Raw genomic sequence first — 23,321 nt, forward strand, 5'->3', positions numbered from 1 at the left:
AGTTGAATCTGGAAGTCAGAACACTTGACTGAATCCTCACTTGGAAACCATAGATAATTTATTTTGTCTTTCTGTGTCTCAATTTTTTATCCATAAAGTGGTGTGGTTGGTGGTTATCATCGTAGCAAAATTATAATGGAATTTGTTATCATTGGTTATACTGAAAATGCAGTTATTTTAGTTTTTTTTTTTTTTTTTCCTTTTTTTGTGTGAATAACCTTGAACCCTCACTGTGCCTTTGGTCTCTGCCAAGTTCTTTATGCCAAGTTCTTTAAATTTGTCACATTTCTGTCTACTCATACGAAGTGTCTGAGGTAGGCACTATTATTACTCTCATTTAAAGATGAGGGATTAGGAAGCTGGCTCCAAGTTAAATGGCTGAGATGGGGGATTAGAACCCAGGAAGCTGAACCCAGAGCTGTACCCTGTGTGACAAAGGGCCAGGGTGCCTCTCTTATTTCTCATCTGCCATTTGCTGAGTGTTAATGTGAGGGAGGGGAGTCCAGGGGTGCCAAGTGCCAAGAACCATGAAACATGATTTGCTGTCAATCGGCTCTAGCATAGACAGACCACCTTCAACTAAGCTTGCTCTCTGAAAGCTTCACTGCAAGGCTGAGCCTCTGTAGAGTAACTGCATGCTGTATTTCATTTTACTTTTTATTTTATACCTTTATTTTATTTTTATGTGGTGCTTAGGATCGAACCCAGGGCCTCACACATGTTAGGCGAACACTCTACCACTGAGCCACAATCCTAGTCCTGTATTTTCTTTTTTTTTTTTTTTGCCATGGGGAACAGGGTCTTGCTATGCTGCCCAGGCTGGTCTCAAACTCCTGGACTCAAGAGATGCTCCTGCCTCAGTCTCCTCAGTGCTGGGACTACAGGCACATGCCCCCACTCCTGGCCCAAACTACTCTGTTTTGTGGTAGAAATTTCTGGAGTGAAATGTCTGTTAATCCAGGCATGGGCAGTGAAATGGTCTAGGGAAAGAATACAACAACTGCTCTCAGAGGTGCACCTCTGGGGAGATATGCTTTTGTCACGGAGAAATGAGGTCTTCCAGGGCGAGGTGAGATTTCCCTTCCCTGGAGTCTTTTCAGCACTTTACCCCATGAGCTCTCGCTGGAGGAAGAAAGTCTGAACAGCTGCCCTAACAGACGATTTGCTTGGCTTTCTGCTTTTATAAAAAGGGGCAAAAGCTTTGATAGGAAACTCTTCTTAACGCAGTTGAATATATAAATTCAAAACTAATATTTTTTCCAAAACATTTCAAGTGAGGGAACATATTTGGACACGAGGACACTGCCCCTGTCCAGACCACTATCATATGCTCTGTTTTCTGCCTTCTGTGCGGAAATGGTCTTTCCTGAGCAATGACCAGGCAGACTTCTAGACGCTGGAACGTGCCAAAGTGGTCGTCATCGCTTAGGAAGCATATACGGGATTCTGGTGGGAAGGATTCAGTTCAAATGGCTTTTCTCTGGCCAGATGGTTTACTTATTCCTACTATTCTTTCCCAGGGAGCTAAGCTGCACCCTGGCATTCTTTATAGATGGAGTGGCCTTTAAACTGCTGAACCAACATCTGGTAAAACCTAGCAGATGGCAGGAACAAGCAACAAGCGAGCATGGCTTTGGGCTGCCGCATCTGTGAGGCTGGCGGAAGCAGCTTGATGAATGTTCCTGCCAACCACCTGTAACGGGAGTGGGGAATGCCTTGCAGGACCCAGAGCCACAGGCCCACAGAGGTTTCTGGGGTTCCCATGTTGTTCTGGGCCTCAATCTTGGGCTCATGACTTGCCCTTACACCAGCTGGTCTGCAAGAGGAGCCTAGGTAAATGGCCTTGCCAAGAACCACTTAACAAACAAAAACTGTCCTCTCAAAGCACAGGAAAAAGTGAACTTGCTAATGGCCTCTTAAAGCTGAAAATGAGTCCCCAGCCAGAGATATCACCTGACTGTATCTTAGAAGATGACCTGTCAGAAGTGTAGGTCATGACAGGTGATGGGACCAAAGACTCATTTTGGTGACAGATCCTAAGAACCAGCTATAGATGCGGACAATGTAAAGTTCCCAAAAATCCTAATAGGGTGAAGACACCACAAGGGAAGAGGTCCTGTGAAGGAGGCACGAGGCTTGAAGACTGGGGACTTGGAAGTGTGGCCCCAGGATCCTTTCCTCTCCCTCCACGTGCCACTATGGTGCTTTCTGAGAAAAAGAGGCTAGCAAGCGAGGGGGTGAACTTCAGTCTCTAGTTGCCTCTTATCTCTTCTCAGCTGCCTGTGAGCTCCTTTGTAAAGAAGATACAGGAAAAAATAAATGCCTCTCTGTTTCTTTTAGAAAAGATAAATGGCTGGGGAATTTATTGTAAGAGATTTTTTTTTTTTTTTTTTTTTAAGTTAGATCAAAAGGAGGGCAGGCTAGAGGTAGAGGCTGGAGAGAGGAAGCAAAAGGAGGGGGGAAAGAACAAGATGATTTGAGACTGTCAAAGCAAGAGACTTCGTGGGTGGGCAGAAAAGAGGTTGCTCATCCAGAGAGAACGCTGGCTCCTTGGAGCCTCAGATCAAGAATACAGCTAGAGACACGGGTCCAGACTGAGAGGGTGCAGGAAGACCTCTCTCCCAAACCAAACAACCCAGGACTGGGGTCTGCTCGCAGTGTAGTCTTGACTCCCACCTGCTTGGGAACAGCCCTCTCCCATGAGTCTCTGTTTATTTTCAAGGAGAAAGAGAGACCACCTGTAAGAAGCATCTCTAATGCACGCCATGCTCTTGGGGGTCAGGAGAAGGGGGACAGGGAGAAACACCGCTTCCAAATCACAATCCAAACTGATTTTTAATGGTTTATTTTCTGGCCTTCCTTAATGTCAGCTAAACCTTTCCAATCATTTCAAGGTCACACCTTGACCTGCATTTCAGCCATATTTTCCTAAGAACACACATTATGCAACCTGCACCAAAGGCATCAAGAATTCTCTTCCCTTCCCCTCCTTCAGTTAAGTCGTTGCGTGAAGAGGTGGTGGAGTACAGGAAACTCCCAGCTCAGGATCACGTTCTGCTGAAATGCAGGAGCAAGCTACCTCCCTAAGCCACCAGTCTTGCTTATGACAAAAACTGGTTGTCTTCCTGTCCTCAGTGTCCCCCTTCCTCTTCATCTTCCTGGGTACCCCTCCCACCCCGCAGGGCTCAGCCCCAGACGCCAGAGTCAGCAGGAGTTCTGATCACTCACCTCTGCGCCTCAGCTGCACTGTCTGTGCCACTCACAACTGCACCTACTTTCTGCCTTTTTTGGTAGCTATTTGTGTCTGTGCCTGGTAGCTCCTGGCAGCCGCAGACTGTTATTTACTTTCCTGAGAGAACATCCACCACGTTGCTCTGCTTCTAAAAAGCGCAGAGTAAAAGGGAGCAGAACAGCAGGAGGCATGGATAAAGGCACACCGTCTCCCCCGCGTGACCAGTACTCCTGCACCGGGGTTGATGCTCTCTATAACATTCCAAGGACTAGACATTTTCCTTCCCTTTGAAGAAAGTGCATTTATTTTGTTTATCTGACCGTGACAGAACCAGGTATGGGCCGATGATGTTATCAAGTTCCACTAAATATGGCTAATTTCTTAATTTTAAAAAATTTGTTTCACACTCCATTGAGAAAATAGAGAAGGTTAGCGCACAGTAGGTGCTCAATAAATGTCTTGCTTGAGCAAATAAATGAATGAGGGAGGGATGGCAGAAGTCTAGGTAGTAGGAAATTGAATAGAAATAGAAACAAAGAGAAGTAGAACAGGATAGAATGCACAAGGGGTCTAGGAAAAAGTAGAAAGAGAACAAGGGAAAGGATACTAGTCTAGAAAAACTCTATGTCTGCAATTCTAGTTGTATTACAAACATAAGCTTGATCATTTAACAAGTAGAGAGACTGTTGGGTAAGAAAAGACAGACTGTAGTAGACGAATCTGGATTTTGATAACCACACAGCTACGTGTGACCTTGGACAAGTAACTCAACCTCTCTGAGCTCATTACTTTCTTTTAAAACTTTTTATTTATTTTTAAAAAATATTTTTAGTTGGAGATGGACATAATTCCTTTCTTTTATTTGTTTTTATGTGGTACTAAGGATCAAACCCAGTGCCTCAAATATGCTAGGCAAGCACACTGAGCTATGACTTTTTATTTGGAAGTAATTTTAGATTTATAGAAAATCTGCAAAACTAACACACACGAGTACACAAATAGTTCCTGTATACCCTCTGCCCAGCTTCTTTTAATGTTAACATTCATCACAATTATGATACAAATATGAAAATCAGGAAATAAACATTGATACAGGAATACTAGCTAAACTACAGCCTTATGAAGGTATTACCAGTTTTTCCATTCATATCTTCTTTATAGTCCAGGATCCATTAGGATTCTACAACACATTTGGAAGTCATGTCTCCTTTTCTCCTCTAGTTTTGACAGTTCCTTGTTTTTTTTTTCTTACCTTTTATGACCTTGACACTTTTTAAAGAGTTGAATGACACTTTTTTTTTTTTTTTTTTTTGCGGTGCTGGGGATTGAACTCAGGGCCTTGTGCTTGCGAGGCAGGCGCTCTACCAACTGAGCTATCTCCCCAGCCCTGAATGACACTTTTTAAAGAGTTGAATGTCCCTCCATTTAGGGTTTCCTGATGCTTTCTCATGATTAGGTTAAGGTGTGCACTTGTAACTGGAATGTCCTAGAGATGGTGTCTCACCCCTCTTAGGGCATCCTATCAGGGGCTCAGATGATTATCACTGGTGTGTTGACTTTGACTCCTTGTTTGAGTTGGTATCTGTGGCTGGTTATCTCTGTGGTACTATTTTCCCTTTTGTAATTAGTAAGTATCTGGTGGAGAGATGCGTTGAGACTATCAAATATTATCTTTCCTCACATTCGCTTTCACCCAATAATTTTAGTTCATCAGTAGTTCTTGCCTGTAATAATTGTTACTGTCATCTTCTAAGGATGATTTCCTATTTCCCCTTCGTCCTCCATTTATTAATTGGCGTTCTTATCTCAACATAAGACCTGTGCCTCCTGCCACTCACCACACTGATTTGATATTTATTTACATCAGTAGGTACTCAAGAAATATTTATTTTACTCTATGGGTCAGAAGCCAACCCTATTACTATTTATTTGTTGTCTAAACCTCACTTTGTTTATCTATAAGACAAAGATAAAGATAAAGCCAACTGTCACAGGATGAAATGAGATTAGTCATGTATAACTAATTAGAACAAATGAAAACATTTTTAAAAAAAGAACAATTAAATAACAAAATCAATATACTTCTCATGGTTAAAAAAAAAAAAAGAAAAGAAATGAGATTACTGGTGGGGCTGCAAATTAGTGCAGCCACTCTGGAAAGCAGTGTGGAGATTCCTTAGAAAACTTGGAATGGACCCTCCATTTGACCCAGCTATCCCACTCCTTGGCCTATACCCAAAGGACTTAAAATCAGCATACTACAGAGATACAGCCACATCAATGTTCATAGCTGCTCAATTCACAATAGCCAGACTGTGGAACCAACCTAGATGCCCTTCAATTGATGAATGGATAAAGAAACTGTGGTATATATATACAATGGAATATTACTCAGCCATAAAGAATGATAAAATTATGGCATTTGCAGGCAAATGGATGAAATTGGAGAATATCATGCTAAGTGAGATAAGCCAATCTCAAAAAGCCAAAGGACGAATGATATTGCTAATAAGTGGATGATGACACATAATGGGGGGAGGAGGGTTTAGTGTTAGGGTTATAGTTAGGGTTAGGGAGGGGGGCAAGTATGGAGGAAGGAAGCACTGTATAGAGGGAAAAGAGGGGTGGGAGGGGTGGGGGGAAGGGAAAAAATAACAGAATGAATCAAACAACATTGCTCTATGTAAATTTATGATTACACAAATGGTATGCCTTTACGCCATGTACAGAGAAACAACATGTATCCCATTTGTTTACAATTTAAAAAAAAATTCTAACTATAAAAAAAAGTAAGAAATTAGATTAGAAAATGTGAAAATGCCCAGTCTAGAGAGAGCATCTACTAAACAGACGCACCTCCTCACCTTTCTTTTCTTTCCAGTGTGGAAAGCCATGCTAATTTGGAGGCAAGACTATTCTAAATAGGTCAAAATCTGAATTTAAAAATTATATTTCAATGTGATGCAGCTTTTTCTACCTTAAGGTAGAAAAGGATTTTTTTCTTTTTAAAATTGATGTTATAATTATACATAATAGTGGGATTCATTATGCTGTATTCGTGCGTGCATATAACATAATTTGATCAATCTCAATCCCTAGTACTTTTCCTTTCCTCCTCCCTCCCCATCAGTTTGCCCTGCTCTTACTAATCTCCCTTATATTATTGTCATTGCTGTCTTAATTATATATATGTGTATATATATATATATATACATACATATAAATACACACATACACATACACACACTAGAATTTAGCTATCTCAGTATTATCTTGTGGAGGTCATTTGGGATTGGCTTATGACGACTTAAGACTGATTTTTCATCAGTATCCCCATAATTTGTATGAAAATAGATCCTTGAGAATACTTGAAAACAGTCTGTTCTCTTAAGTAGTTTAAGTGTTTTCCCAGAAATCTTGTTTACGTTCCGAAGTTGCTTAGCTAAACTATTTTCAGAGATAGTCCAAAGCATGCCTTAACCCAGCTGTGGCTCAGATCATCACCAGCTCTGAATTAGTGATATCACTGATTCATCTTTGATTCCCAAGGTTGTGTAGTGAGTGGAAGAAAGCCAAGTTTAATTTAAAATTAGATTTTAAAAGTTCTGGCAATTTGCTTTTAAGTTCAGGTCAAATTGGGGGAAAAAAAAAAAAAGACAAGAATAGGGTCCTAAAGTTGTGAGAGCGAGTAGATCTGGAAGTTTAAAATAATTCATGAAATACAGAAAAATGCACTAGTAAAATCGCTCCGTTTACGGGAACTTTCATTTTCCACTCCTTTTTTATCGGTAAGGAAAATCGAGAACATCAGGAGATTCATTTTAAAAAGCGGCTCTAGGGCACTGTGGTTTGCTGGCGCGCTGTGTGCTCCCAGAGGTTCTGTCTGGAGCAGGGTGGAGTGGGGCCTGATGCAGGTGAGGGGCAGGGTCCTACGGTGGTTCAAAACCCAGGCTCCGGGGCCTGATTATCAGGGCTTGAAACTCACAATTGCCATCCCCACTTGTGTAACCCTAAGTAAAGGACCTCACACCTCAGTTTTCCCAGTGGTATTGTGGGGCTTACGACAACGCCTATCTCCCAGGGTTGCTGTGAGGAGCTGTAAGTGGTTCATGTGAAGTGGTTGGCATTACAGTGCTAGATGGGTACTAGCTGCTCCTAGGGAGAATAGGTCTCCTTTTGAGGAATGCTGTCTAGACATGGAACTACTCGGACTCAGTCTCTAACACGATCTACATCCACTGGGCTTTATCATGGTCACTGACATTACCACCAGGGTCTTCGCTGCAAGCTCCAGAGGCTGTAAAATGAGCTACAAAGTAACAAAGATTGATGGATCCTAATTAGGATAAGTTATCCTCCATGTGTGTGTAATATGTCAAAATACACTCCACTGTCATGTAGATCTAAAAAGAACAACAAAAAAGGCTGATGGATCCTCTGTCAATTCATGATACCTATGATCCAGAGGGGGTTGTCCTTGGAGCATTAGGTAGAATTTCCTAACTGACCAAAGTAAGATGCTACCCTGTCTGTGGAGTTTCATCAACCAACAACCAATAACCCCCAGATTAAAATTCTGTGATTTAATATTCAAGGCAAAGCACATTATGTTTAAAACAAATTATAGAACAGAACACTGGCTGTGGGTACCCTATGGAGAGAAAGGGTCCTTTAAGCCTCCACGTGTAGTATGCCTAGCCTTGAGAATACAAGGAGACCCATGTCTCCTTCCTGTCCCTCCTCCTTGCTCCAGGGCCACAGGGACACCAGCCATCGGCTCTTCCCTCTCTGTGAATCCCTACACCCCATACAGATGCTCTGTCTCAAAAGTTTCCAGGCTCCTGTCACACCTGTCCTCTTTAGAACTGGCTGTTCGCTTGATCTCAGAGGTTGTGGAGTGACTTTTGGGGGCTGAGAATGTTCATGGAATGCAGACAGAGGAGTGGGGCCAACTGCCCATGGTTACCCACATGTGGAATCCCAGTCGTATTGCTATTTATGTTTCTGCTGAGGGGTCCTAATATTGGGAGAGGGGGTGGGCTAGACAGATGTGGCCAGGGATCCTGTTGTTGAAAATCAAAATCGAGACACCAGTCTTAAAGCCGCCAGTGGGAATGGACAGAGTGGGATCTAGGGGGTGAAAATCTGGTTGTTCAAAGGGAGAAGAATTGGTGCGTTCAACAGTGACAGGGAATGGAGATGTCAATCAGATGTGAGGGCAGGCAGCGCAGCGAAAGGAGAAAGATAGTGTGGTCATCTCACTGCCTGGAAAGATGCAGCCACCATGGAAGTGGTGGGAGGCAGGGAGACAAACCTCAGAGAAGAAATACACATAAGAACATCCCAGAGTGACTCCTTACCTCATTGAATCTCATCACGAGGTCCTCGAGGGCATTGTGCTCTCCATTCTGAGAGGTGAGAATTGATGCTGAGATGGATGCTTTGAGGCAAGGCAGGGACCTCTGGCATTCTGGCGTGCCCAAGTCCCGGGTTAAGAAGCAAAGGTAGTCTACCGGCAGGACCTTTCGGTAAATATTCTGCTCCTGCTCTGTCAGGATGCTGGCGACTTCCTCTGGGAACTGGATGAGAGGCTGCAGATCGATCAGCTCCTTGCTGATCCCAGCTGAACTTGAAGGGAAGGTGTTGGAATTGGCCATAGAGGTGGCTGGTTGGCGTTCTGAAATAAAGCGACAGAAGTCATGGTTATACCAGGGATGGTATCCCTGACAACAGGTACTTGCTTGAGAGCCATTCGAAGCCTTGCAGGTTTCTTAGCCAAATCCTGATGGCCAAACAGCTCTACATTATCTCACTTATCCGGAGATCTTTCTGATATCTGACCTGCCATCCTCCCACCCCCAAGAGGTGGGGATAGGGCTTAGTTTTCCATTTTTAGAAGTGCCATTAATCAAGCATACTATTCTCCAACCCATTCATTGTAACACTCTTTGGAATACCATTTGCTTCTTTATCTTCCTTTGCTAAGTGAAAAGAAGGGAAGGTGGGTGAAGGCACAGTTGGTTAAAATGGAAATGGAAGGAAGGTCATATATGTAATGTGCATATGTCATGTAAGCATGTAGGAGACCTGGGGATCCTCCACAACGAGGTTTAAAAACTTCGTGGTATATTCTGCCAACTTTATACCTTCAGAAATTTTGGTTTCACTGAGGTCCATTGGGAGTTTGCAAGAGGAGGACTACTTACAAAGGGAAGGAAGGAGTGGGTAATAAAATGTGTCTACATAAATCAGTCTTATTCCCTGGTCTGTAACTGGTAGGGAGTTGGCAGAAGGAAGCAAAAGAGAATGTGGCAGATGCATTAGTTAGAAGTACCAAAGGCAGGAATTCCTAGGCTCAAAATGATTCCGTAAGACATACACGCTTTTTATTTTGACACTATCCCAGTCTGCCTCTTTATTTCCTACCTGTATCACATTCACTTATTCACTAATTCATCTACTTAGCCATCTATCCACTTATTCATTCAACAAACTTTGAAAAATCTGAGATGAGCCCTAGAGCAGAGTTTCCCCAAGTATGATCTTCAGAAGACTGGCACTTGGAGGAAAATCATTTTTGTGGCCATGTAAGTCACACATTCATGTCACACATCTCTTCCTGGGGACACACAAGGCACAGTGGTGCCCTGTCATAGGCTGATGGGCCTTGCAGTAAAGAACTCATTTACAGCAGCTTAACCCAGTGTTCCCAAGTCACTCTTCATACAGTGACTGACATCATTCTGTGTGATCAGTGTCCTTGAGACCTCTTCGGGAAATAACTGCCCTGGAGTCCAAACTATCCTCCTCCAAACAGAGCAAGTCTTTCTTTCCCTGCAGACCCTCCTGTGGGCCTCCTGCACACGTTATTTGCCCCAAATCTTTCTTACATCCCTTCCTTTTCTTACAAAACCCTCATTTTCTCCTTGCTAAAATAAAGTCCATCTGTCTTCTGATGGCACTGCTATTGGCCTGTCATCAGAATTGGATTCTGGGCAATAGTGATGTCCATAGAAGAACTTCCTTGACCTTCAGATCGCCTCAGTATTCCAGGTTTCTTTTTCTCTTTCCATTGCAGAAACCTTTGGAAATATCACTCCAATGTCTGTCTGTCTGCTTCTCTGAATTACTGAACTCATTATTCCTGAGTTTGTCCTTCTTCTTTCTCCAATTTCCAAAACAAAGCAACCAACATGTTGACAGGACACCTGTGCTGATGTTCTGGGCTCTGATGTTTTCCCCTCAACTCATCTTCTCCTAAGCAGCCTCACTGCCTTTGAAGCTCTGCACAGGAAGTTCCTGATGGTATTTGCTACTTGATTAAGTGAGCTGCTCCCCATATTGAGGAATGCTTTCAGTCAAGTTGCAAAAAACGAAAGAAGAAAAACAAAACCAAACCAAAAAAAGAAGAGAACGCTTTAAAGTTTGAGTGGCATTGCTCTCCACTGATGCAAGCTGGACTTGTAAACATATTTCAGGCAAAACTTGCTGTTTTGTCTTCCCTATAAATTTTGTAGTGTACAAATAAACATTCACTTTGTGAAAAGCAAGCAAGTGAATAAGAATTTATTCTAAGCATTTTGTCCTTATTTTGGACCAAACTACCCAAAATCTACTGCAGCAAAAAGTGGGAACTACAAAGTATATTGAATTTTTTTCAAGCTTCAGATTCCAAAAATGTAAATAAGGCAAATGCCCCAATCCAGCCAACTTGGCCTCACTCTCCAATTTTTGAATAGTTTAGAAAGTGACTAGCTTTCCTGAAAATTGCATCAGAATGTGGACTGATGACAGAGGCAGATTGCAGTTTTGGGATATTTGATAATTTATGTACAATGGAATTATTCACATATAGAAACTCTTCTCAGAAGTAACCAGCTCTGAGACACCATTTCAAAATATAGTACTTTACAGAAGAAATAAAAATAACTCCCAAATCTTATGAAACAAGTCACTTACTTATCTAATACATTAGAGAAGAGAGAATGTAATAAAATATATAATATTAAAATGATATATTGCAAGTGGCAATATATCTTGAGACATGAATCCCATGCTGTTACAATGAATGATGAATCCAGTGACTGGTGAGTGACAGTAATAAAGGAGAGCTGAAAAAAACTGAATAAAAGAAGAAAAAGGAGCCTGGTCAGTGTAAGCCTAATAAATCCAGTGGCCCCACATATCTCAGAATAAGCAAGACAGTTAAAAAGGAAACACAAATTAAAGCTAGAAGCCTCGAAACACAGGCAGGCCTTTAATGTAGGTTTTCTTAAAGCAGTATTATCCAGGGATTTTATACCATGCACCACGAAGAGAAGTCCCAGAAATATTCTTAGAACATAATCTCCTATCCCTCAGGTTCACACTTTTAGCAGCTATCGTTTCCCACTTATTTCCTGACTGGACTCTCCTTGTCTCCTTCTTCCTCTTTACATGCCACATAACCATGGTGCTCCACCGTATGTCACCTCCCCACCTCCCTATCTACAACATGGGACACCTGATGGTGGATTAAAGACCCAGTTACTCTCTGACACCTGATCCTCCCCCACCCCCTCCGCCATGTGTGCAGCAAAGTTCCCAGAGCCCACTGGCCACTGTAGTTCCCTTGTGAAAGCATTTTTAGAAAATTTCTGGTAAATAAAATGATCACCTTGTTTAGAGTCAGTGCTCTTAGCCCCTCGATCTTCTGTTAAGAGTTATTCTACAGCAGAATAGGGCTATCTTTTCAGATACTGTCATGGCCTTGACCTATGGATCATGAGACAATGTGACTTCAAATTCAGATTCCCTGCTTCAGTAGAAGCTTCCTGTGCTAAGGGCTTTCTATGGATTAATTCAGGACGTAGTATCGGCCATGCTTTATTCATGAGAGAACTGCTGTTCACATAAGGTCCCCAAAGTACTAAGTCAGAGAGCTGGTGTCTGAGCAGGGTCTATCGACTGCAGAGCTCACGTTCCTGGTCACACTGGCATTCCAGGTTGTGAATACAGCTCAAGAGAGTTAGTGTAAACCAGTTCCTTGTCTTTACTCAGGAGATCTGGTAAATGACCTCAAAGTTCCTCAAGAGGGTTGACAGCTCTCTTTCTCCATCAGCCTGGAACCATTGTCACTTCAACCACATCACTACTGTGTGGTATTATAGTACACAGAAATTCAGATGAGCCCTCTGCTCCCCTTCCTGGGAGTTTATAAAAATGTCCCCATACTGTAAACCTATATTTTCCAAACTGCACTGCACTGAATTCATATAGAATATGGTTCCTTGGTTAGTAATTTAGGGGAAATATTGAGTTAAATGAAGTTAAACAGACTTTTTTCTTCTTCTTTTTAAACTGCAGGGTTTCTCAAAGCCTTTGATAACTCCCATGGGGGAACATAATGTGACAGAGCAGCCCTCCTCAACCTTGTTGCCTGTCTCTGTGTCTTTTACATGGGAACCCCAGTCTCTGCAAAGCATTTCTCATCACACTCAGTGGACTCAATGCGAGAAATGGAGCCTAAGTAGGTTGTGGGGTTGGTGATTCTGAGAGCTTAGTCTGTAATTCTGTGTAAGGATCCAAGGATGAGAGGGACAGTGGATTATTTAGGAAATTGCAAGTTGTTCCCTGTGGTTGAAGTTTATACTTAGAGAGGCAGGGTACGGCTGGAGAAAACATGGAAGGAAGCTTCATTTTTCAGAAGGCTCCAGAGAACTAGTGAGTCTCATGAAAGAACAAAGACAGATGGGGGTGGTGGGAAGATCTAAACATAGATGCATCCTAGACTTCTGGCTCTCCAGTGGACGTAGGCATCACCTCCTCTCAAGGGACAGGAATCCCAGGCAAAGTTGTCCTTTGAAGAGCTCTGAGAAGCCGAATTATCCCCAAGGACCCTCCTGCCAGACTATAGAGCCCTCTTCTCCTCCCTTATTCTCTGGTTCTTTTATGAGACTCACTAGTTTTCTGGAGCCTTCTGAAAAATGAAGCTTCCAAGATCTTGACCTTGTCTATAAGCTGTGATTCCCAAAGGCTGTACAAAAATTGCACAGCCCACAAATACCCTGGTATTGATGGGTGTTTTTCCTATACTTGTTCACCAAGTGCCTATGGGAACCTCCTAGCCTCCAGGGTTAGCACTTAAGAAAACAATGCTGATTCAGATCCTGATCCCACCCAAGAGCCTTCAGCTTGGACTAGAGTCCAACCTGCTGCTTTCCATTTATTTCTCCTTTTTCTTTTTGGTCCCCACCAAAAGTCAAAGCATTTGGTCTTTTTTTTGCTATGCCTCTGTTGGTGTTTCACACCAGTCGATGCCTAGGGAGACTTGTTATTCCTAGCGGTGAGATAAGAACTTCCAAGAATGTGCTATGGTAGGTTAAGGAAGAAGAAACCTGCCCACTTCCCTTATTTCCAGTCTTTAGGTGGGGATCAAAGCAGAGTGACCTGGCACACAATCCACCCTGTATATATTCCCCTGCTTGTAGATTAGGGGCAGCCCTCCTTATTGTCTTGGCCGGTCACTGCCAAGGAACATGTGAGTAATAAAATGTCCAAACCTTCTTCTTTGCATTCTCCAAGTTCTTTCTTTGGGATTGGTAAATCGTATGCTGGGGTTTTGCAGCCCTGGAGTGGAACAGCCTCATACAAACATCTAGAGTTTACAAAATAATTTCATTTAACCTCTACATAATGTGAGGGAGTCATTGCTCCTACCCCAGGTAAGGTATTGATGCTCTTATTTTTTTATAAAGCTTCAATCAAGTTGTTATGTGACTTGCCCAAGAATCCAGCTTGTTAGTGGTCAGCCCTGGAACTGGCAAAAGCTGAGACAACCTGAAGATTCTGTTCCCAGCCCAGTGCTCCATGTTACCCTAAGCTGGCCTGAGCTATCTTGGGCATGCTCAGTGTCCAGGGGCCAGCCTTAGGAGCTGTCAGTACATCCAAATGGGTTTAAAAAATGCTAAGGAGAGGGGCTGGGGCTGTGGCTCAGTGGTGGAGCACTTGCTTCACACATGTGAGGCACTGGGTTTCATCCTCAGCACCAGATAAAAATAAATAAATAAAATAAAGGTATTGTGTCCACCTACAACTTAAAAAGATATATGTTAAAAACAAAACAAAACAAAAAAAGAAATGCTAAGAAGAAATTCATCCATTCTTTTGAGTGCCTACTATGTGCCAATCTTTGTTTCAGGCTACACTGGTGTTGGGATTTTAATGACCAGAAAAAAATACCTCTGCACATAGAACATCCTAGGAGAGGACACCAATAAACAATAAATAAAGTGTACGAGAGACAATGCATGTTGGAAGGACAAAGAAGTGTCATGGTGAAAACCAGAAGAGGGTTTCAGAATGTGGGTGGGGAGACTTGACACTGCATACACCAACTCAAATGCTGGCCAACTTCTTCAAGTTGTTGTTGTTTTTTTTTTTTTTCTGCGAAAGTGTTTAAAACTTAACTCATCAGGATGCTCTTGGCTTGTCATCCTTTTCTAGTGTTTTAACAATAGCTACTCACCTAGATCTTGCTCTTTACCATTAATTAGCCCTTGGATTTAAGCAACAGATTTAATTACCACGAGAAACCCAGGAAGATGGGTGTGATTATCCACATTGGACAGAGGTCAGAATGTTAAGTGATTTGCTTAAAGACACCCTGCTTCTACCAGATGGGATTAGAATTTAATTCTCCGTCTGACTCCAAAAAATCTTTTATGCTTAGCATTTTAAGGGATCTTCCCTGATTTCCTATTGTGCCTGTGACTGTCTCTGTCTCTGTGTCTCTCTGTCTCTGTCTCTGTCTCTCTCTCTCTCACACACACACACACACACACACACACACACACACACACACACACACCTTTTCTTTTCCTGGTAAGGAGTGGGGTTGGAGAGTTAGGAAGGATTATCCTTCGCAGGAATATGAATTTAGAAGGTACATCCTCCCCAAGCTGAGTGACCTTTTAATCATGATTATAAATTATATACATTCTATCGAAACCTGGGGAAAGCTGTCACATGGCCCTGATTCTGAAACTTTCATTCCCACTGTCTGGGGGGGGGGGGGGGAAGTCAGGGGTGGGGCAAGGGGGAAATGGGCCCAGTTTTCTTTGAAGGCAAACAAAATTTAAGCCTGCATTCCCTTTGTCCAAGCAACTCCACTTCTAGGATTTTTATCCAACAGAAATTCTTGCAAAAATATAGACAAAGTGAGGGAAATTAATCCCTACAAAAATTGAAAAAAAATCACAAGGTGATAAAAGCAAATTGAGAGCAGTGGGATATGATCCTACTGGGAGAAAAAGCATTTTATATAAAAAAGAAAAAGAAAAAAGCATTTATAAATGTAGGTCTATGTTTACCTACGTATCCAGTATATGCCAAACTAACAATAGTGTTTATACATTACATAGTTCTGTTGCCTAACTTTTTATAACAGTATCTTTAGTTATTTTTAAATTTTTTCAGCACTGGGGATGAAACCCAGGGGTACTCTACCACTGAGCCATATTCCCAGCCCTTTCTTATATTTTATTTTGAGACAGTCTTACTAAGTTCACTGGGCTGGCCATCAGCTTGGGATCCTATTGCCTCAACCTCCGGCATAGCTGGGATTACAGTCATGTGCCACTGTGCCCAGTTATATCAGCATTTAAAAAAAAAAAAAAAAAAAAAAAGATAAAAGTGATAAGTAATAAATGAGAAATTATACTCCATGTATGTATGATGTGTCAAAATGCATTCTTCTGTCATGCATAACTAAAAAGAACAAACATAAACAACCCCATTCAATAAAACAATAAATCAACAGAATGAGACAAACATCACTACCCTATGTGCATGTATGATTACACAAATGGTGCAACTGTACTTCATGTACAACCAGAGAAACAACAATTGTACCCCATTTGTGTACAATGAACCAAAATAAATAAGTTTAAAAAAATCAGAAAAAAAAAATGATATGTGAAAAATTTACCCAGAGAACACAACCTCAATCTTGTCATATTCAAAAACTGGTTCAGCTTTTGGGTTGTTCCAATTTCTTTTTTCCCAAAATTGTTTTCTTCTTTAAAAATTTATTGAGATATGATTTGTATTCCTGGTCATTTGGACTCATTTTTGGTTTTTACCTTGACTTGGTTTCTCCTTTGATGGGCTTTTCTTTTAGGGTAGTTCCTCCCTTTGCTGTCTTTTATTATTGTTTTTCACTTCCTCTTCATGAGAGGGGGGAGGGGTGGGGGTATGAAAGATGGTGGAATGAGACAGACATCATTACCCTATGTACATGTATGATTACATGAATAGTATGAATCTACATCATGTACAACCATAGAAACAAAAAGTTGTACCCCATTTGTGTACAATGAATCAAAATGCAGTCTGTAAAAATTAAAAAAAAGTATTTAAAAAATTATTTTTATTTGTTCTTTTTAGATATACATGATATAGTAGAGTGTATTTTGACCTATTATACATACATGGAGTACAACTTATTCTAATTAGGATCCCATTCTTGTGGTTGAACATGATGTGGAGTTATACTGGTCATGTATTCATATATGGTAACATTGTTTTCAAAAAGTACTTCAAGTTACAATTAAGAAAGTAGGAAACACTTCTTTTATCTACTCTGTTTTCCTTTGAAAATAGATTAATTTTGAATGAACTTTATAGTCACTTTTTTAAAGTTAAGCATTGGATTGTCAAATGCACATTTAATGGTGTACTTCCAATTATATAAACGAAAAGAGAAGAACATTGATTTCATTTTATAAAAGATTCACAGTTAGTTTAAAAACATTATCTCGGGCAGAGCTGAAAATTGCTTCCAACAGGGAAATCATGGGTTTGGAAAAAAGTTTAGTCAATTGGTGGTTTTTTTTCTCATTACCCATTATTGGTTTTCAGAGTAACAAATCAATCTTGCAATGAACATGTCTGTCTAGTTCTCAACCTCCCATGAAAAAGACAAGTTCACAAAATCAATATAGCATATTATTTCTCAGTTAGTACTTAAAAAAGAAAAAAGCCAATATGTCTAGACTGAGAGTTAAGACATGTTCAGATAAAACCATCTACTGACTGAACAGACAAAAATCTGGTAGAATTCTCATTAATAAGACCCAACTTTTGCCCCTTGATTTCCAAAGAAATATGCACTTATTGTGAAAATGTAGGAAATATAAAGAAATACAAAGGAGAAAATTAAAATAATCGATAATCTCATACCCAGAGATAATCTCTGCCACAATTTTTTATTGTAGTATTTCATGTTTTTTTTCTGTAAAGACACAAAATATTTACAAAAATAGGATCATAGAACATATATTTTTTTCTAACTAAAATTTAAAAAACCCCATTAGAGAATACATTTCCTCACTTCTAACACTAGTTTTATAATATTTTAAGGACTCTCTAGTAGTCCATGTAATATGTATACTTTTTACCATTATAAATAATACTGTGATATATATATAATTTTACATGTTAAATGGTAACACTGATAGAGGGAAAAATCCCCCACCCATTTTGGGAAATATCCAGGTAGTTGTATTTTCTCGCCTTTTCTTTTTCACAGCACATTATCTATTTTATTGGTGCCTCACATTGATTATTCATCTACCTATGTTTACAATGGATAAAAAAATTGAATTTAAATTTATATGGTAGGTTATAATAATATGTTGGCCTGTATTGGGGAAAATGTTGTTATTGCTTCAAAGTTAGAATATATGAATTGTACATATGAATATGTAATATATAATATAATACCATATGAATATATTCAGAGTGTACTGGTGACAACTGATGCCCCCTTCTCCAGCAGCACAGTCCCAAGGTATGGCCAAATTAGTAGATATGTATAGTTCTAAAGCCAAAGTCAGTGGGCTGGGGAAATAGCTCAGTCGGTAGAGTGCTTGCCTTGTAAGCACAAGGCCCTGGGTTCGATCTCCAGCACTGCAAAAATAATAATAATAAAAATTAAAAAATAAAATAAAACTAAAGTCAATCGGGCCACCTGAGCTTCAGAGTCCCACCTGGCAGAGCAAAGGGATTCTGAGTCTATTATATAACTACTGCAATCAATGATAATCATAAATAAATTATAATATTATGACCACTCCAGGACTTACCATGTGGCAGGAACTGGACTGTTATCTGCAGGTCTCATTCCACCCACACAACCACTCTAGAAGTTAGCATGGCACTCACAGCTATTATTATTCCCATTAGCACCTCAGGACATAGGGGAAAGGAACCTGCTCACCATCACACTGAGATCAGTGATAAATAACCGAGCATCCTGAAATCACCCTGCAACATGAGTTGAAGGGTTCTTCCCTTTCTTCTCCAGGTACAACTGACAACCTGATGTCTCTTAGTGGTGTGCAAAAGAGGCAGGGCTGGGACCGAATGCTCAAGCTGGAAGGAACTAGAAAGTGCAGATGGGATGAATTTTCAACCCTTGCCATGGTTTTCCAAACCGTGCTTCTGAGAGGCCACCTTAGACTACAACTCAAGGTCCCTGACTCCCAGCCTGGGGCATTCCCTGTTCACTCCATGATTGCTCTTCCTTAGTGTGGCTAGAATCTCAGATGCTCCAAGCTCCTGGGGAAAGCTCCCTGAGAAGAAAACACTGAAAGGGAGTGAACTCCAGTGGCTCTGAGTGAGGTCCTGGGAGTCACCCAAACTTGGGGCTGCAGTCCAGCGTGGTCAGTGACTTGCTGCATGACCTTGAGCATGTTCTAAACAGCTCTGTCACAGAGATGATGGGGACATCAAAATGAGAAAATGTACACAAATTTTGTTACCTTTCAGCTCTCTAGAGTTAGCTGTTGATCATCATAGCTAATTCATCATCTGAAAAATGAAGAAGGAATTCTGGGTCTTTCATCTTAGAATCTTGATGGCCAGACTTAGGAGTTAGGCATGTATCAAACCATTTCAGGCTATGGAAACTTTTGCTTTGTTTTTTTAACCTGAAATTTGCACCCTCTGGTATGGTGCCCACCATAATAAAAAAAAAAAAAAAAAATTTTTTTAACTCCCAAGAGACAGGAGTACAATTCAGTAGTTTTTATATATTCACAGAGTTGTGTAACCATCACCACCACAGTCAATTTTAGAATATATTCATCACCCCCAAAATGTGTAAACTTGTGCACGTTAGTATCACTTATCTCCCCAATTCTGCCTCACATCAGCCTCTGACAGCTACTAATACAGTTGTTCATATGGCTTTGCTTAGTCTGGACATTTTGTGTAATGGAATGTGGTCTTTTGCATCTGGCTTCTTTCACTTAGCATATTTTCAAGTTTTATCAATGTGGTAACATGCTGCAGTACTTCATTTCTTTTTACAACTGAATAGTAGTCCACCGTATGTGTATATTTGGTTTATTCATCACATGACAGACACTTCTGTTGTTTACATTTCTGGCTACTATGAATAATGCCATTATGAACATTTGGGCATTTTAATATATTTTAATTTCCATTGGGCTTATACCTGGTAGTGGATTGCTGGATCATATGGTAACTCTGTATTTAGTGTTTTGAGGATACTCAAACTGTTTCCACAATGACTGCAGTGATTTACACTTCTATCAGAGACATACATACAGGGTTGCAGTTTCTCACATCCTTGTCAACATTTTCTCCTTTCCCTTCCTTTTCCATTCCCTCCCTTCCCTCCCTTTCTTCCTTTGCTTTTTGAATATGCATCCTGGTGGGTTTACAGTGATAACTTATTATGGTTTTGATTTACACTTTACTAATGACTAATGATGTTGAGTATCTTTTCATATGCTTATTAGTCATTTGTATGTCTTCTGTAGAGAACTGTCTATTCAAGCCTTTTGCCCATTGTTGAATCCAGCTGTTTGTTTTTTTTTTGTTTTTTTTGTTTTCTGTTGGGTTTTAGTTCTCTAAGTGCTAATTTCTCAACTATGTATAATTTGTAAATATTTTCACCCATTCTGTTGTTGTCTTTTCACCCTAATAACAGTGTCCTTTGGTGCAAAAAAAATTTTAGTTTTGATGAAGTCTAATTTATCTATTCTCTCCCTTCTTGCTTATAACTCTTTGAATCATATCCAATAAATCACTGCCAAATCCATTGTTATGAAACTTATTCTTGTTTTTTCTTCTAAGAGTTTTATTGTTTTATGTCCAATTTGTAGGTCTTTGAACAATTTTGAGTTAATTTTTATATGTGTATGGTAAGGGTCCAACTTTATTACATGTGGATATCCAGTTATTCCAGCACCATTTATCAAAAAGATTGTTCCTTCCCTGTTGAAGGGTCTTGGCATCCTTGTTGAAAATTACTAAACTTAAATATATATATTTCTATTCCATTGGTCTATATGTCTGTCTTTATGTTAGCAACCACAATGTTTTGATTACTGTAGCTTTGTAGTAAGTTCTGAAATCAGAAATCTTCTCAAGACTTTTTCCAACTATTCTGGGTCCCTTGACACTCCATATGAATTTCAGGGTCTGCTTGATAATTTTTACAAAACATAAATAAATAAATAGAAGTTGAAATTTAGATATTGTGTTGAAACTGTACATCTATTTGGAGGAGTATTACCATCTCAAGGGTACTGGAAGATTGTGGAGAACACAGGATGTTTTATTTAGGTTCTTTAAATTTTCTTATGAAAATGTTTTTATAGGAGTCAATATACAAGCCTTGCACTTCTTTTGCTATTTATTCCTAAGTATTTCATTCTTTTGTGTGTGTGTGGGGTGCTGGGATTGAACCCAGGGCCTTGTACATGGGAGGCAGGCACTCTACCAACTGAGCTATATCCCCAGCCCAGTATTTCACTCTTTTTCATGCTCCTTTAAATGGAATTGTTTCCTTAATTTCCTTTTTGGATTGTTCATGGTTAATGTATTGAATATAACTGATCTTCTATCCTACCACCTTGATGAGTTTACTCATTAGTTTAGTAGTATTTTAGTGGATCCTTAGGATCATCTATATATGACATCATCTTATCTGACAATACAGTTTTACTTCACTTTTCCAATATGAATGGATTTCTTTCTTTTTCTTATATAATTGCCCTGGAGAAGAGCCTTCCGTGTAATGTTGAAGGGAGTGGCAAGTACCTTTGGTACTTGATCTCGAGTGGAAAGCTTTCAGTTTTCCACCATTATACATGATATTAGTTGTGGGTTTTGCATAGATGCACTTCATCAGTTTGGGAAATTTCCTTCTATTCTTACTTTGTTGAATTTTACTTTTCATGAAGGGGTGATGGATTTTGTCAAATATCCATCTGTCTGTTGAAATGACCATGTGGTTTTTGCCCATTATTCTATAAAAAGGAGTATTAGACTCATTGATTTTGGTATGTTTAACTCTACATTGATTTTTACATGAATATACTAAATGTTTACTTAAAATTTAACTGAGAAGACCTTTGTACAAGATCAACAGACATTTATTGTCTATTTGCTCTCCTGGCTCTAACTTGAACCTCTATGTTGGACAAGAACAGATGGCAAACTGAAATATAACTGAAAACATGATTCAACTCACAATCATAATTTTAAAAAATTATTTGTTTTAAAGAAAGTATATACATGTATGTACATATGTGATTTAAATATACATGTATTTACATATGCATATATTTAAATTAATGTTGAACATGAATACTTTATTGTTGTTTGCTATTATAATCACATTTTCAACTCTTGACAATATGAGTATCAATTAAATTAGCTCTATGACTTAAAAGAAAAATCGGTGCATAATGTTTCTGATTTAGAACATATTACTGCAAAAATGACTTTGGGTAGGTCAAAGTTACTTAATGAGAAAAACACATATGGACTTGGAAACTTTCTTTTCCCATAAAAGGCAGCAATAATGGTACTGATAATATTTCCTGCTAATATTTATGGAACCTGCCCCTCAGTTAATCACATCCTAGCAACAATTTTATTTAAGTACTTTTTTAGTCCTACCAGCAATTCTGTGACCAAGATAAAGTTATCATTGTATTTAATAGCAGAGGAAACAAAAGTCACTTGCCTGAATATTCACAGGTAGTTAAGAGGTGGGGTCAGAATTCTGCACTAGACCCAAGTGACTCCAAAGTCATTTGACTTTTAACCATATTTTGTGATTTGGTTATCAGAATTTCATTTATGTGCAAACAGAATTGTTCATTTCACCTTTTGAACTGAAATGGAACCAAAAATCCTGGAAGATTATATGAGATTTGAAGTGTCCCATTTGTTGACCAAATGCTATGTCAAGTACTCGCTGAGTACTTACTATGTGAATTTAACCCATATCATGTACCTAATCTAGTAACAAACAAGGCTATCAGGAACTATTATATATTTAATTATACAGTTAATGATTTTTTCGACTATGTTTGATGATTTAAGTAGAAGATATTCATTGAAAAAGTCAATCCCACCTTTTAACAGAAAAAAAAAAAAAATTAGCTAGTCCAGTGCAGTTAATGATACATTTAGTGTATCCATAACTGGGGGAATTAAAATCACCATAGAGATCATTTGCATAAAAAATAATCATGGAGATGGATTTTGTCCTGGCAATATCAAAATTCTTTAAAACCCTTTCTGAGTTAATGCCAAAAACTACCTAGTGATTTAACTTCAAAAATAATTTTTTCTTAGTATTGTGGATAAAAGAAATAAAAATATATTCTTTTTTTCAAAGAAGAATAAAATAGGATGAATAAAATACTCAAGCATAAAATGACATGCATTATAAGGAAACTGAAGGGAAAAAGAACAAAGTAAAATTTTTGACGGTTTTAAAGAAGAGTTTTCTGTTTTATTTTTTAAAGGATGATGTCATTATCAAATTGCTACAGGATTTATGTTCCAAAGGCTGTATTTAAAGGAGCAACACAGGGTTGGGGAAATAGCTCAGGTGGCAGAGCACTTGCTTCCCAAACACAGGCCCTGGGTTCAATCCCCAGCAGCTAAAAAAAAAAAGAAATGCCGATATTTATAATATACTGAAGCTAATACTCTACAACTATTTAAACTTATGAGAAACGTTTTGGATAGCATGTAAAAGTGTGCATAAGCAAAACTG

At 39.5% G+C, this 23,321-nt stretch overlaps 1 protein-coding gene across 4 annotated transcripts in view; it reads right to left on the reverse strand.

The window, feature by feature from the left end:
• The window catches only part of PLCE1 (phospholipase C epsilon 1), a 333,975-nt gene that overhangs the window by 129,401 nt on the left and 181,253 nt on the right, over positions 1-23,321 (reverse strand). For all 4 annotated transcript variants that reach the window (XM_079138532.1, XM_079138533.1, XM_079138530.1 and 1 more), the window contains exon 4: positions 8,593-8,909. In XM_079138532.1, the coding sequence (XP_078994658.1) occupies positions 8,593-8,909 (317 nt within the window). The remainder of the gene's footprint in view (positions 1-8,592; positions 8,910-23,321) is intronic.

Source organism: Sciurus vulgaris (genome assembly GCF_902686455.1).
Source record: "Sciurus vulgaris genome assembly, chromosome: 4".
In the NCBI taxonomy this organism is placed as follows: Eukaryota; Metazoa; Chordata; class Mammalia; order Rodentia; family Sciuridae; genus Sciurus; species Sciurus vulgaris.